This window comes from Sciurus carolinensis, chromosome 9 (genome assembly GCF_902686445.1).
Source record: "Sciurus carolinensis chromosome 9, mSciCar1.2, whole genome shotgun sequence".
Classification (NCBI taxonomy): Eukaryota; Metazoa; Chordata; class Mammalia; order Rodentia; family Sciuridae; genus Sciurus; species Sciurus carolinensis.
This window is the reverse complement of record NC_062221.1, coordinates 56849900-56864071: the sequence shown is the minus strand read 5'-3', so window position 1 is coordinate 56864071 and position 14172 is coordinate 56849900. Positions and strand designations below refer to the sequence as shown.

The 14172-nt window shown below is 39.5% G+C and overlaps 1 protein-coding gene across 1 annotated transcript; it reads right to left on the bottom strand.

Moving 5' to 3' along the window:
* Positions 1–9700, bottom strand: Hrg (histidine rich glycoprotein). The gene is made up of 7 exons (XM_047565189.1): positions 9446–9700; positions 7658–7771; positions 6681–6771; positions 5269–5435; positions 4119–4199; positions 2278–2379; positions 1–1210 (listed from the first exon to the last, which is right to left on the bottom strand). Exons 1-7 carry the CDS (start codon positions 9659–9661, stop codon positions 365–367), a joined length of 1617 nt encoding a protein of 538 aa, XP_047421145.1. The 5' UTR covers positions 9662–9700; the 3' UTR covers positions 1–364.
* Between the last annotated feature and the right edge of the window lie 4472 nt (positions 9701–14172).

Genomic DNA, 14172 nt, shown 5'->3' with positions numbered 1-14172 from the left:
GACAATTTGGGTCACTTTTATAATAATCCTTTAAGTAAGAATACATATCTTATTGGTATGCTTAACCATAGCACAAGCACTAACAATCGAGAGTTAGAGAAGTTAAATCCAAGAAAGAAGGAAATTCTGAGAATTAGAGATTTGTCTCAAGTGATACAGTGGGGAGTGACCCAATTAACTTATAATTTGTAGCAGTGAAATCATTCCCTCCTTTCCATCTGTCAGACTCTTCTTGCACCAATTCCTTCCACATCCACATATTGCCCTATCCCGAGTATGAAAGTAAGATTAAAACAACTGTAATTTTTCACATATGGCTCTAATTCAGAACATTATTTACTTTTGCCCGTCAAAGAATCACATTTTATTTTGGAGATGTATATGCAAAAAACTTAGAAAGGTATAAAAACTCATTCTTGAACTTCCCTGGACATGATTCAGAGGCTGATTGAGGGAAGGGCTGAATCTCTGGGTGTAGGGGATTGTTGCAGTTTGGCAATGAGAAGATGGGGAAATTAGCTTCAGGAAGAGGAAGAACTTCATTTATATTTAGTGGAGGGAGTTCAAGGACGGATCCAATTTGTCTCCGATGGAAAGGAAAGTGTCCTTTACCTGGGCCTCTTTTTCCTGAGTGCCTATGTGGTGGGCCATGGCCATGGTGATGGTGGTCTGGGGGACCTTGGCCACGGGGAGGTGGGTCACAGGGTCCAAAGTCATCAAAATCATGGCCATGGGGACCGGGTCCATGGGGACCATGTCCATGAGGCCTGTGTCCATGGGGCCCGTGCCCATGAGGCCCGTGTCCATGGGGCCCGTGTCCATGGGGCCCATGTCCATGGGGCCTGTGTCCATGGGGACCTTGTTCGTGGGCACCCTGTCCATGGGGACCATGTCCATGGGGACCATGTCCATGAGAATGGGGTCCAGGGTGAGGCTTATCACTGGAACTATGATTATGAGGGTGTCCATGGGTCTCATTGGTGCTAAAACGAGGGTGAGGACATCTTGACCCTGGAGGGGGCAATGGTGGAAAAGCTCCTTCTTGAAGTGGTGGTCTATCAGAGTTATCTTTTCCTTCTTGGGGAGGTCGGAATCCAAGTTTATGTGGCTTGTGAGGATGATGATGATCTCTGGCAGGAGAATGTCCATGCCCACCAGGGTGGTGGGGAGGGCCCCAATGGGGTCCCATACCACTGATGTTTCTATGTTCCTGGTAAAAGAACAGAAAAGTGAGTATCATCATGTAAAACAAAAAGGAGAAATTAGATGTTTAGCTTGACTTAGAGCAAAGACTCCCAGACTTTTGGACTTCACAAATGAATTTAAAAAGTAGGATACCAAAGAAGGGTGTCCAATTTTTATCTAGCCAAATCAACATTTGAAATGCAAACAAAAACTGCCAACTAAGACCATTCTTATTTCACAAAAGGAATGATATCTTGACAAGAGTCAGAAAGATAATCATAAAAGAATAATTTTTGGATGGAATATATTTTTCTTACTTTAACATAAATTGGTGAAACTACATTAAGGAATGTCACTCATTTATAGACCAGCCTTTGGAAAACTAGTGTCTTATTCCTCAGAGTTCTGAGGCTTGGTGGTATAAAATGCCTTACTCCTAGAGGGTGGACACCTGCCTCCTCACTCTCCTCTTTATTCAGACTTTAACTTTCTAAAAGAAATCTATGAAGCTGTGTTCTTAATAACAAACCTACCTTTCCTTTTTACCTTATCTTCCTTCCTTCTTTTCTTTTTAATTTTTTTGCTAATATAAAAATTACATCTTTGTGCTCACTCATAAAAAAGCATTAAGATTTCTAGGATGGATGTAAAATATTGTTTTGATTCTATTTTATATACCTTTATATGATAAATTTGAGGCTGATTAAATCCTCTTAGGTTCTATGTCTAATAATGAAAGCTAAGAATTATTAAGTCTCAGCACTGGGTATCCTAACTATAAGGACCATTTTTAAATTCATTTAAGGTTGATTGAATCGGTCATTGTACTTTTCTGCCAAATCTTACTCCTCCTCAATTCTTGAAAAAAATTGTACACTCTTTCTGTGTCATACCAAAAATGTTACTGCTTTTCCCAGAGGTCTGTTCTATTCTCTCGGAATTTCTCTGTCTCTGTCCCTCTGTCTCTCTGTCTCACACACACACACACACACACACACACACACACACACACCTCTAAGGATCAAATACACCATGTGTGTGAAAATATTTAATCTGTTGCTCTTCATGACAAAGTGTACTCTGACAACCCACCTCAAAGTTAAAGACTTCACAGTTTACGTCAAGCTTTTCTAGGGCTTCCAAGTCAGAGGCTCCTACATCATAGGACAAATCTGCTCTGCAGAATCCAAAAATCTACAAAAGAAAGAGAAGTCTGGTGTGTGTGTGTGCGTGTGTGTGTTTTCAAGGGGTGTGAAGGTTCCCAACCAGACTTATGAACTTCTAGACAGTCAGAGAAGGAAGAAGAGCTTTAGAAAAATCAGGGTAGTAATATTATCAGACATCCCCACCAGCTATTTAACAGTCTTTCCTAGTCCACCCATGGGGAAAGCACAGGGTGCAAAGGATTTCATTGCAAGTTCTCCCCCATGAGCAGTCACAAGCACTGGGGGCTTCCCCACATGTGTGTAATTGCTCATGACATTGCTGCTTTTCCTTTAGTCCAACACTTCTGCACTGACAATCTGAGTTGCCAGTGCCTAGAGAGAATGAGGAATGGCTTAGAAGATAAATTTGTGTAACTTTAACTGATCCTTTGAAAGTGTTAGAAAGGAGGGAGCCAGTATAAAGACAGGTTTGCAAGGACCCTGTCAAGGCAAAGGGTCTGCTGATCCCATCCTAAGTAGGAGGGCTGAACTGGCTAGCCCTGTGCTCCAAAGTCCCCGAAGTCCAGCGGTCAAAGCTAGACTAGGACAAGTTTACTATTCTTCTCTAGAAAACAAACAAACAAAAAAACCAAACAAACTATTAAAAGTAGTGAGGATCAGAGTATGGTTTTGGAGTAAGGCCTGTGCTAATCCTGGTTTCACCATTTTCTATTTGTGTGAGTTTCATGAGTTACACAAATTTTCTGAAACTCAGACTCTAAACAAGTATAATACTATCTACTCACAGATTGTGAGAGGATTTAGAAAATCAGAGTGATAGTATCACCAACTTTCTTCATTCTGTACTGGTCTTTTATTGCTCACACAATGATAACTGAGGTTTTGGATAGAGGAGGGAAGCATCTTTTTCTGGTGACCACTAAGCAGGAATCTAAAGTGGGTTCTGGTCAAAATTTTGAGCAGTTAGAAAAGGAAATAATAAATGCTTCCTTCCTTCCAACCAGAGAGAGAATGTGTTACTAAACCTCAGAAAAATCCTGGACTTGAAATCAGAATTAAAGTCTTGTGTCCACTTTCTAGCTAAGTGCCCTTAGGTAAATGGTTGAAATTCTAGGTCCACTTGCCCTAGTAGGTTATCACAAAGCCCCCACAAGATAATGATATATGTAGGGGTGTTTTATAAACTGTAAAATACCAAGCAATGTTTAGGTATCATTAATAAGATTCTCTAGTAGATAGACAGATTAATTTGTAATTGATTAGGGAAAAAAATCCCACTAGACTGGGCATGAGAAGAACTAGACTATAGTCTCAGCTTGGTTGCAGATATTGGCAAGACCCTGCCTTTGTTGAACCTGTTATCTCCTCACTTGTCAAATGCAATTCCTGTGGGTGTCAATGCATTGGAGAGCTTATGGTATAATGAGTGAGAGCTTGTGGTATAGGGGGTCTTAATACAAGCTGGTTGTTAGTTTTAGTTAAACCTTTAATTCTAACAGGTTAAAAACTCTGTTTTAGGTTTAGTTATATATCATGTATATTCTAAAGTCATTTTCTCATGATTTGCTTAACTTTTCTATGCCTCAGTTTCCCCATCTGCAAATCAGAGACAAAGATTTTCTACCTCATAGCATAGTGTCTTGATAAGTTAATGTGTAAAGCACTTAGAAGAGTGCCTAGCAGGGTGCAAGAACTCTCTAGATGACACTTAACATTTCTTATTTATTATACATTATATATACTCACTTTCTCATTTATTATACTCACTTTAGGGTGTCTGGGGAAATGTTGTGTGGAGCAGTTCCTCACAGAGAAGTCCAGATAGTATTTGGTTCTTTCCCCTCCTTTCTAGAACAAACAGTAGCAACATAGTTTCAGGAACCAAAAAAGTAAAAAAAAAAAAAAAAGAAAAAAAGAAAACAGTAACTTTCCAATATATTGTAAGATACTATCAGGCTTAAAATCACAAATCAGTGATATTTTTCTTATGGTTTTTCACCTTTTAAAAATGTATCACATAGACTGGGCAAAGTGGTGTACAATTGTAATCCAGGTTGCTTAGAAGGCTGAGGCAGGAGGATCACAAGTTTAAGGCCACTTAGTGTGGCTCTATCTCAAAATATAATAAGATTTAAAAGGTCTGGGGATGTACCTCAGTGATAGAGCATTTGCCTAGCACATGCCACGCTCTGGGTTCTATCCATAGCACAGAAAAAAAAAAAAAAAAAAAGTATCACCCCAGTCTCTTTTCAAAGGGACCACTGCCATCTATTTGATGTATGCTAGCCTTTTCCCACATATCCATGGAGACCTAAGTATTTAACTTACCAGCTTGTCTTAGTAATATGTCTTGAACTCTTTCCAGTGCTTCTGGGTCTAACACATTATTTTTTGGAAATTGCATTAAATGCATTCCATTGTGGGTGTGCATCATAATCCATTTAACTTTGCATTTTTGAAATGCATAGCCAATATCAACCAGCTGCTCCTCAAGACATCTCTGGGTGTAAGACACTTGAGTCCTTGGACTGTGAGACAGGTAACTATCTAGCTCTCTAGACACACCAAGTGTCACCGACTGTTTCTCTGAGCCTCAGTTTTCTATCATAACATAAGAAGACTAAACTTGGATGTTTGAATAATTCACTTAACCCTAATATGCTCTTGTCCTTCCCTCTTTTTGGATTTTCTCTCCTCTCTTTCAGATATCTACCTTCTCTTTCTGCCTCTCCCCAAAAATAAAACCCTTAAATAAGAGCAGTTCTATGGGACTTGCTATCTATTATAGCCCCAAAGGCTGCCACCGTTTCAAAGGCAGTTGGTCCCTGGAGGCAGGTGGAGAGGGTTGTCAGCAGTTCTTGCCTGCCAGGTTGGTGCCTGGGTCCTTATACTCTAGCTGGACATAGTGGAGACTCACCGCTCTTGCGACCCTCTCTACTCGGTCCACTCTGAAAGAGTCAAAGTCACTGTTCTCGCTTTTGTACTTGTCAAGGGCTTTGTCAGCTTGTTCTCTGTACAGTTCCGTATCCTCTAAGAAATCCAGGATTACAGGACTGTCTTTGCTATTGCCCAATGCTGAAGAGACTAGAGAAAGAAGATGGCAATATTGTAATTACAAGTGGGAAACAGAGATGCCAATGTTAGGATTCAATATGGTACATAAAAGCATAGTAACACTACTAACATCTTATACCTGGGCAAATCCAGGGTTGGAGAAACTAAGTAACTTGTTGAAGATCAATTAGTCAATCAGCAGCTGAGCTAAACCATTGATCTTTCTTTCTGATTTTTCTAACTCAGGTCCCTATTGTGACCACTATTCATGATGCCCCACCACTCATAAAGTGCAGATATTTTAATGATCTCTTCCTGTCTTTGCCAAGGAGTAAAAAAGCCTCCTTAACATAAAGTTTGGCCCAGAGAGAGAAGATAGAGCTCGATCCTTGTTTAAGGCAACATCCTGCAGAAGTTGATCCACTGTTGACTATACTGAATCAAGTTGAGATTCAGGGGGCTGGGTATGTAGCTCAGCTCATAGAGTGCTTGCCTATCAAGCACAAGGCCCTGGGTTCAATCCCCAGCACCCTCTGCAAAAGAGATTTAGCATTTTAAAAGGCATTCTGTGATAATTCTTTTTGAAAAATAATATGAAGAGCATGGACTTTAGAGTTATCATGGTTAATATAGTCATGTCTTCATCACTTCTTGACTGTTCCCAAGGTCATGTCATTGAACCTCTGCCTAAATTATTTTATCTCTAAAATAGAAAGCAACACCATCTTTATTTCATAATCTTCGATGAGGTTGAATGAGATTACTTATAAATAATCACTGTGTAAACTGTAGAGTCATACATGACTTTCAAATGTTTAAGGCAATACTTAAGAGTGCTAAGTGCTCCACAAAGCATATTACATAGACCATTTTTATTGTATTCTAATAAGAATCCTAACAACAAATATTACTATTATCTCTATTTTAAAATGAGAAAATCTTAGGTTAAATAATTTGCCTCAAAACCACACAACTAGTAAATGATGAGGTTGGGATTCAAACACAAGCAAGTCTGACCCCAGAGTCTATGTCTCCACAATGTTGCTATATGTTCTCTTGTAAATCTCTATTTTTATGTATTGAATTTTCTAAAAAGGAAGATGTACCAGTAACAGGGAAAAACTGTCCTCCTTCTACTCTCAGGAGAATGAGTAATAATGGATACCATGAGGATAGGGATCCTTTCTGATCATCATGATATTAATATGATAAATACCACTGTATGACTGAGTTCTACATTAATCTGGAATTTAGCAATTTAACAGATTACCATACCAGAACTTGTGGTGCAGTTAAAGTCATTCATTCGGAGGTCCTGAGATTCATTTGAATATTTTGTAACTATTACCTTACATTGTCCAATCACCTGTAAAAAGGAAAAAGGGTTTTGAGTCACTGCATACCACCATCCTTTATGAGGGAACATGAAGGGGAAGCCACATACTCCTGCTATCCATTTAAACTGCAGTTGGACTCGCATCAAAGCCCTGGGTTCCATTCTCAGATCACACACACACAAAATTGTATTTGGAGTTTCCTTCATCAAATCCTGCCTCAAACCCTGCATTTTCTTAGCTTGCTTCTGTGTGCTGCATACTATTAGAACCCAAAACCCTTAGAAGAATGAAGGAGAAGATGTTTAAATGGATCATGACCCTCTCCCAAACATTTTTGAAGGAAAAAGCACTGAGACTCCTAGGTGGTAAACCTTTCATTTTTTGGAAGTGAAATCTTTTATCTGTGCTTATTCATCTTTGTGTTTTCTACCTGTGACCAAGAACCTGGTATCTCAGTATCCACATCCAATGTGCACAGCAAGACCCCCTTCCTCATTGCAACTAAACCCTTTTGACCATTCCTGGTGATGGGATCCATCTTCATGGGATACATTTACAAGTTCATAGCTCCATGGACTTGCAGATTGTGAGGACTGGAAAGGACCTTTGAGTCTATTGATTCCAAGTCCTTCCTCTTATTTTACAGTTGAAGAGACTAAAGTCTAGGGATGTAAGGGACTCACAACTGGTCATACTATCCCAAGGGGTCACAAGCCTTGCTGACTTATCTTGCCCTGGGTTCCCATGAAGGGCTCTCTAGAGAATATTACTCAAGGTAAACATAATCTTCATGAGTCCCAAGGCAGAGCTGCTCTTACTCTTTTCCAGGTTAGCCGAGCCACATGGTTTCCCTGTGTAAGTTGAGTAGAGAGGAGGTAAGAAGGATAAGAGGAGAATCGTACCCTGTTTACTTACTGTATCAGATGGTCGTCTAAATTCAGCTGGTATACAGTCCTCCTGGTTCCTGGACAGGACCCAACAGTCAGATTCTTTTACATCTAAGACTAAATAATAGACAGCTGTAGATCCCTGAGGAATGCCAAAAAAGAAACAGGTGAGTCAGATGAGGGAGCCCAGGAGGTTTTTAAAATAAAAACAATCTCTTTATTTCTTAAACAGAATTCCTGCTTATCTCCAGATGTCCTCCCTGTGTCATTTGAGCAATCTATTTGGATAAATGGCTTCAATAGTTATATCCAAATATTCTTTTTAACTGGTCATAAGGTTTCTTCTGACCCCAAACTTTAAAAAATCATCAGTGAATGGCAGTGTTGAGTAGAAGGAAGTGTAGACACAAGCCTAGAACTGTGTGCGTCACCGCGTGCGATCGGTATTAGTGGTAGTATCCTCTCACCCAGCTCTCTTCCTCAATCTGGACTTCAGACCTTGATTTCAACTTAAGCTAATAAACTTTCTTCTCTTACAGATCAGCTGCCTCTCTCAACATCCCTTGTCTTTGTCAGTAGTTCTTAATTATTTATTGCTTTAGGTTCTAGCTTAAAACATGTGTATCAGCTTTGCCTTACTTAGGCTATACAAAAACCAGGCCATAAATATTCTTTCTTTGAAATGTTCTCATGTATTCCTCATTCTCTTGTTTTAATTCCCACTACCTGAGTCTGACCATCCTTTCCTCATTCCTGAATACATGAAATAGCTTCTGAGTTCCTGTCCCTGTCACCTGCCTACATCTCCCCAGGCCCATTGTGTTCTCTTGTCCACGCCACTGACATAAACACATACTGCCACCCTCAGAGGTACCACCATGCCCATTCATTCTGTGCCCTCCACATAAGGCAAAGATCCTGGAATGGAACTGATGGTCATTAAATTACTTAATGAACATATTTGCTTATTGTTGATGGACATTAAATTGCTTAACTCCTTTATTCCTATTCTTTGCATACTTCAGCACTTCCCTAATACCTTAAACCCCTGTAGTAGTCTATGGTGGCCTCTGATTTCAGTCACTCCAGGTAGGTTATCATATTTTGCAAGGAGACTTCAGCAGCTCTCCATAATCTCTATCAGTTCATCAGTTCACTCCAATTCAGCATATAATCTAACTGAAGGCAGTCATTTTGTTTGGCTTCAAGATAAGCTCAGTCTCTCTTCCAACTTCACATTGAGTACTGGCCTCTTCAGGGCCCACACAGACCTTCCGGGTCACACCACTTGCCCTGCCTGGCTTATTCATTTACTCCCTCTTTCCTACGCACTTGGAGGTAATGTGCCTGGAATTCCCCTGAAATTCTTTCTCCAGGTCTCTTCCTATTCACATCCTACCCTTTCTTCAGAATTTACCTGAAGCCTTCTCCCACCCAATCTTAAGAGATCTCCTTTCATGGAAGTGCTCCAAATCTACACTTGATCATTAAATACATTCTTTGTTACCCAGTTTGCCTATGTGCGTCAGAAGATTGTTATTTCCTCAAGGGCAAGGCCTGCAGTTAATTCTGGTTTTTCTCTTGAAATAATTTGCATACTGCTTCTAAGTACTTACAGATTGATCCCTAGTTAATCTATACCAATAACAAACTTGAGTTTGAAGGAAAAACAAACAATCTAGAGCAGCCACAGAAACTAAACAAAAGACCCTGACTGAAGCCATTTGTTGTGCAAAGCAGGAGGCTTAGGGGCTAGAGTCTCATTTGCCCTGGTGCATGGTCTCCTAGCTCAGCTCTGCCATTGGCGATTTCTCACCGCTCTGTCCAAGTGGGCATCAGCGACCCGCAGCAACTGGAAAAGATAGCCATTCCGTCGCCATTTGTTGATCAGGTCTAGAGCTTTCTCAGCCACGGGCTCGACAGCATCGCAGTCTGTGGGACTCACAGCACATGAACACTGCAGTGAGATCAAAAGCAGTACCACAGTGAGCACCTTCATTTTGCTACACCATCCCCTGCTGTGGTCTACCATAGCAGAGAATTTATACAGATATCTGAAACACACACACACACACACACACACACACACACAACTGATGAAACAAAGTCTTTATACATTTTTGTTGTGTAACTGGAGATGTTCACCTTGACCCCTGGTTCAAATACATGTCAACAATCTGTAAATGATTAGTGGGTTCTGGGGACAGAAAGTTGAGACATGCCACTGGTGAGCAGGTAAAACTATTATCTACATAAATCCGGATATTTTTAGTAGGTCTCAGATCCAAAGTCTATTTTTGACCTTATACACTGCCAATGTGGGTACCTGGGGTGATGTTTGGGCTAAAGTAATTTAGCCTGTCCATCTCGGCCAGAAGTCTCCACCATCAGCCCCTCTTTGAATTATGGCACTAAAACTCAGTAGAATGAGATCAGTAGAATTTTTTTTTTTAGTTTTTCAATGGACCTTTATTTTATTTACTTACTTAAATGCAGTGCTGTGAATCAAACCCAGTGCCTCCCACATGCTAAGCAAGCGCTCTACCACTAAACTACAATCCCAGCCCCAACCAACAGAATTCTTTCAAAAGAATCCTAGGTAACATGTTCAACAGTTAGCATCATACAAGGAACTGACTTTAGGTAGAATAGTATGATTAATGGACTGTGGCCTTGGAGTCAGATGTAAATTTCTAACCCTGGCTCTGTCACTTTCTTATCGTGTGATGATGGGTAAACTCCCAAACTCCTCTGATTCTTAGTTTCCTTCACTTACAAAATGGGGATTAATACCTCTTTGCAGCCTTATGTGATAGTTAAATAAGAAAACATGTATAAAGCAACTAATACAATTTTTGGCATAGACTAGGTACTGAATAAATGGTGCTATTAATTATTATGAAGGCTATTTATTAGGGTGCATGGGAAGAATTGGGGGCATTCCCATGTCATCCCAATTTTCTGTGGCTCTTAAAGCATGCCAAAAAGAACCAGTTCATGTGCAAGTGGAGAGGGGTGAGAGCAGGAGTTAAGCAATTGCATAACCTTCATCCCATTGTGGGAGGGCTCAGCATTGGAAGATAGGCCTGGGATACACTAGACTCCCTACCACCAACCCTCCGAAGAAACCTATGTACCTGTGTGGAACCTTCATACCAGCCAAGGTCAGCAACTTCAGAAAAGACTAAAGGGAATCAGCTTCACTGATTCCCACTGCCAACAATCAGAAGATAGCATTTCCCTTCCTCCCTGTATTTTCTCTATGGTAAGGTTCTATAGCAATAGTTCTCAATCTTCGTTTCACATCAGAAATGCCCAAGGAGTTTAAAAAGAATCCTGGGATCCGGGACTCTTCAAAACAATTAAATCAGAACGGACCCAGGTTTGGGTGGTTTTTAGATTCCCAAGTAATTCCCATGTGCAGTCAAAATGGAGAATAATCGAGCATCCAGACAGAATTGAAGAGAGGGAAAGAATTAGAAGAAAAAAAGGGAGAACTTAATGAAAAATAGACTTCACTTCCAAGGGTTGGGTTAGTGAGTGTTAACGTGGAAGAAACATGTTTAAGATAAAGTTTGAGTTTGAACTTTTAGTAAGAACAACACTGGCTTTTAAACAACTGAATGGGACCTCTATAGTGTGATTCAGAAAGATAGAAGTAGTATGGAATCTGCTGTAGGAGTTAAGGGGCTCCGACCCAGTGAGGCAGGGGGAAGTTATTGATTAAAACAAAAACTGTTTTATGTTCTAAGGATTTGAGCTCTTTAATCAAGCCTTTCTATTATAGCTATATTGGCTATACCCAATATGGAGTGCCTGGGAAAATCAAATGCTGGAGTAAGTTAAGAAGCTACAAGGATAAGAATATGCTTTCCCTACAGTAGTGCTTTGCTTAGACTTGGGGGTACTTGCAGGAGCCATGCATTTTCCTTGCTTTATTGAATATTCAAGACATACGGTGCTAACGATGCCTTTCCAGTAACTGGAGAAGATTCAGGTTGAGGTTTCTCAGGGAACACATTAAAGGTACTGGGATAGTATGGTCAGGAGGAGGCAGAAAAGATGGTGAGTGGGAGAAATGTTCTGTCTTGAGAACTTCCTGATGCTCTAGGCATTGACATTTGGCTTTGGGGAAGCTTCCTGGATGGTCTGGAACCAGAGGATGGTCTGGAACCAGAGGATGGTCTTAGATGTGATAGAGCAAGACAAGTGGTGACTTTTCACAAGATGGCTTGTGGGGCAGACTGAAGTAGACAGATCTTCACCTCCATGGTCTCGTTCTGGCATTCATGTATTTTCTGGGTGTCGTAACCATGTTTTCAGGAAAAGTCAGCTAAGAGAATTTCTATTCTTTCAAGTTTTTCTGACTCATAATAGAATACACGTTTTTGCAAAAAAAAAAAAATGGAAAGTACTAAAAGTATAAAGAAAGTTCATCTCAAATTCCACCATCCATGAGAAAAATCAACTATAACATACTTTCCTTATAAAATTTTTTCTATTTGAATATAGATAACACAGATTTTTTTCTTTTGCATTGTCAGAATTATTCTGTATATACAGATTTTTTTCCCCTTCACTGTTGTTGGGTATTTATTTACTTCCAACTTTTATTTTTTCAAGTATTAGTAAAAACTATAAAATTTTAAGTCTTGTTTGGGATGTTTTATAGACTTTTAAATGTCTGAGTTTTTCTAATCATATAATTTTTAATTATAAACATAAAACTTGCATAAAATAAAACAAACAATATTATAAAATAAAATTAAGTCTCTCTCCCTTTCATTCCACTTTCCCCAAATCCCTTCCCTAGGGAAGGGCTTTAAACAATTCCCTGTAATATATGGCTTAAATATTGCCTTCTCCTTTAAGGTTATACTGTGAGGACTTTTCGAGATCATTAACTATTCTTCAGAAAAATTATTTTCAGAGATCATGTGATATTGCAAGTTATGTAAGTGTCAATATATTTAACATTGCTCTATTTGGGGCCATTTATGTTGTTTCCAATTACTCATTCTTATAAGTAATGCTACAGTAGATCTCTGATTATTTCTTTGAGAATCACTAGATCTGTCCATAGAATTTTTTAGCATTAGGGTTTTTATTTGTATTTATTTATTTATTTTTGGTAAGTCACTTTTTTAAGAATCAGGAGACCGTTTTTATTGGACATTTAATGTAGTATTTTGTTTCTTGACTTTTTAAAAATAGACATTATTTTTTAAAGAAGTTTTAGGTTTGCAGCTAAACTGAGTGGAAAGTACAGAGTGTTCCTAAGTACTTGATTTTCTCACCCCACCCGCACAACCTCCCCCCAAATAAACATTTGAACCCAGAGGGCCACATTTGTTCCAGCCAAATGAACTCACGATGACACATCATTTTCACCCAAAGACCATAGTTTGCATTAGGGTTTACCCTTCACCCATTAGGGTTCCTAGCATGGGTTTTGACAAATGTGTAATGCATGTATCCACCATTGTAGTATCATGCAGAATAGTTTCTGTGCCCTAAAAATCCTCTGTGCTCCATTACTAATTTATCCCTCCCTCCTCTCTCCCCTCTAGACTCTGGCAACCACTGATAATTTTTACTGTCTTCACAGTTCTGTCTTTTCCAGAATGTCATATAGTTGGAGTCAAACAGTAGGCAGTCTTTTCGGGTTGGTTTCTTTTACTTAGTCATATGCATTTAAATTTCCTCCATGTCTTTTTGTGGCTTGATGGTTCATATTTTTTAGTGACAAGTAATATTCCATTGCCTGGATGTACCACATTATATTTATTTATTCACCTACTGACAGGCATTTTTGTTGCCTCTAAGTGTTCGCAATGACAAGTAGATCTGCTGTAAATATCCATGTGTGGGTTTCTGTGTGGACATAAGTTTTTAACTCATGTGGGTCAACAGTTAAGAGTATGATTGCTGGATCATATAGTAAGAGTATAGTTAATTTTTTTTAGAAATTGCCAAACTGTTTTCCAAAGTGGCTGTCAAGGTGACCTAGAGTTGCCATGACAAATGGGGACTTGAAAGTCTGATGTCACCTTCCTGTCAGTCAAAAGTCAAGAGGTGGGACTCTGGAAACTTCTCTGGGGTCTGCAATAAAGTTGGAGTGCAGGAGAGGCACATTGTTCCTCTCCTCTCTGTGGGGACCCACTCTCTCCCGTGAAAGTGTCCCCCTTTCCTTTTCCCTATTCCTTTAATAAACTCACTCTTATTACACGTCTGAAATCTTTCTGACTTTTGATTGCAAGAATTGTGGTTTGAAGAGGGAGTCTTTGTGGAGCCTCAGTTTCTCAGAAGGTCTCAGCTCTATAACACCTTAAAGATTACATGAGACCCAGATAGCTTTTTAAAAAACAATCCATGAAAAATAAACAAAACAAAACAAACAAACAAACAAAAAGTGGCTGTACAAGTTTGCATTTCCACCAGCAGTGACTAAAAGTTCCTGTTGCTTCACATATGGGCAGCATTTGGTATTATTGTCAATGTTCTGTATTTTGAACAATCTCTTATGTGTTTAGTGGTCTCATT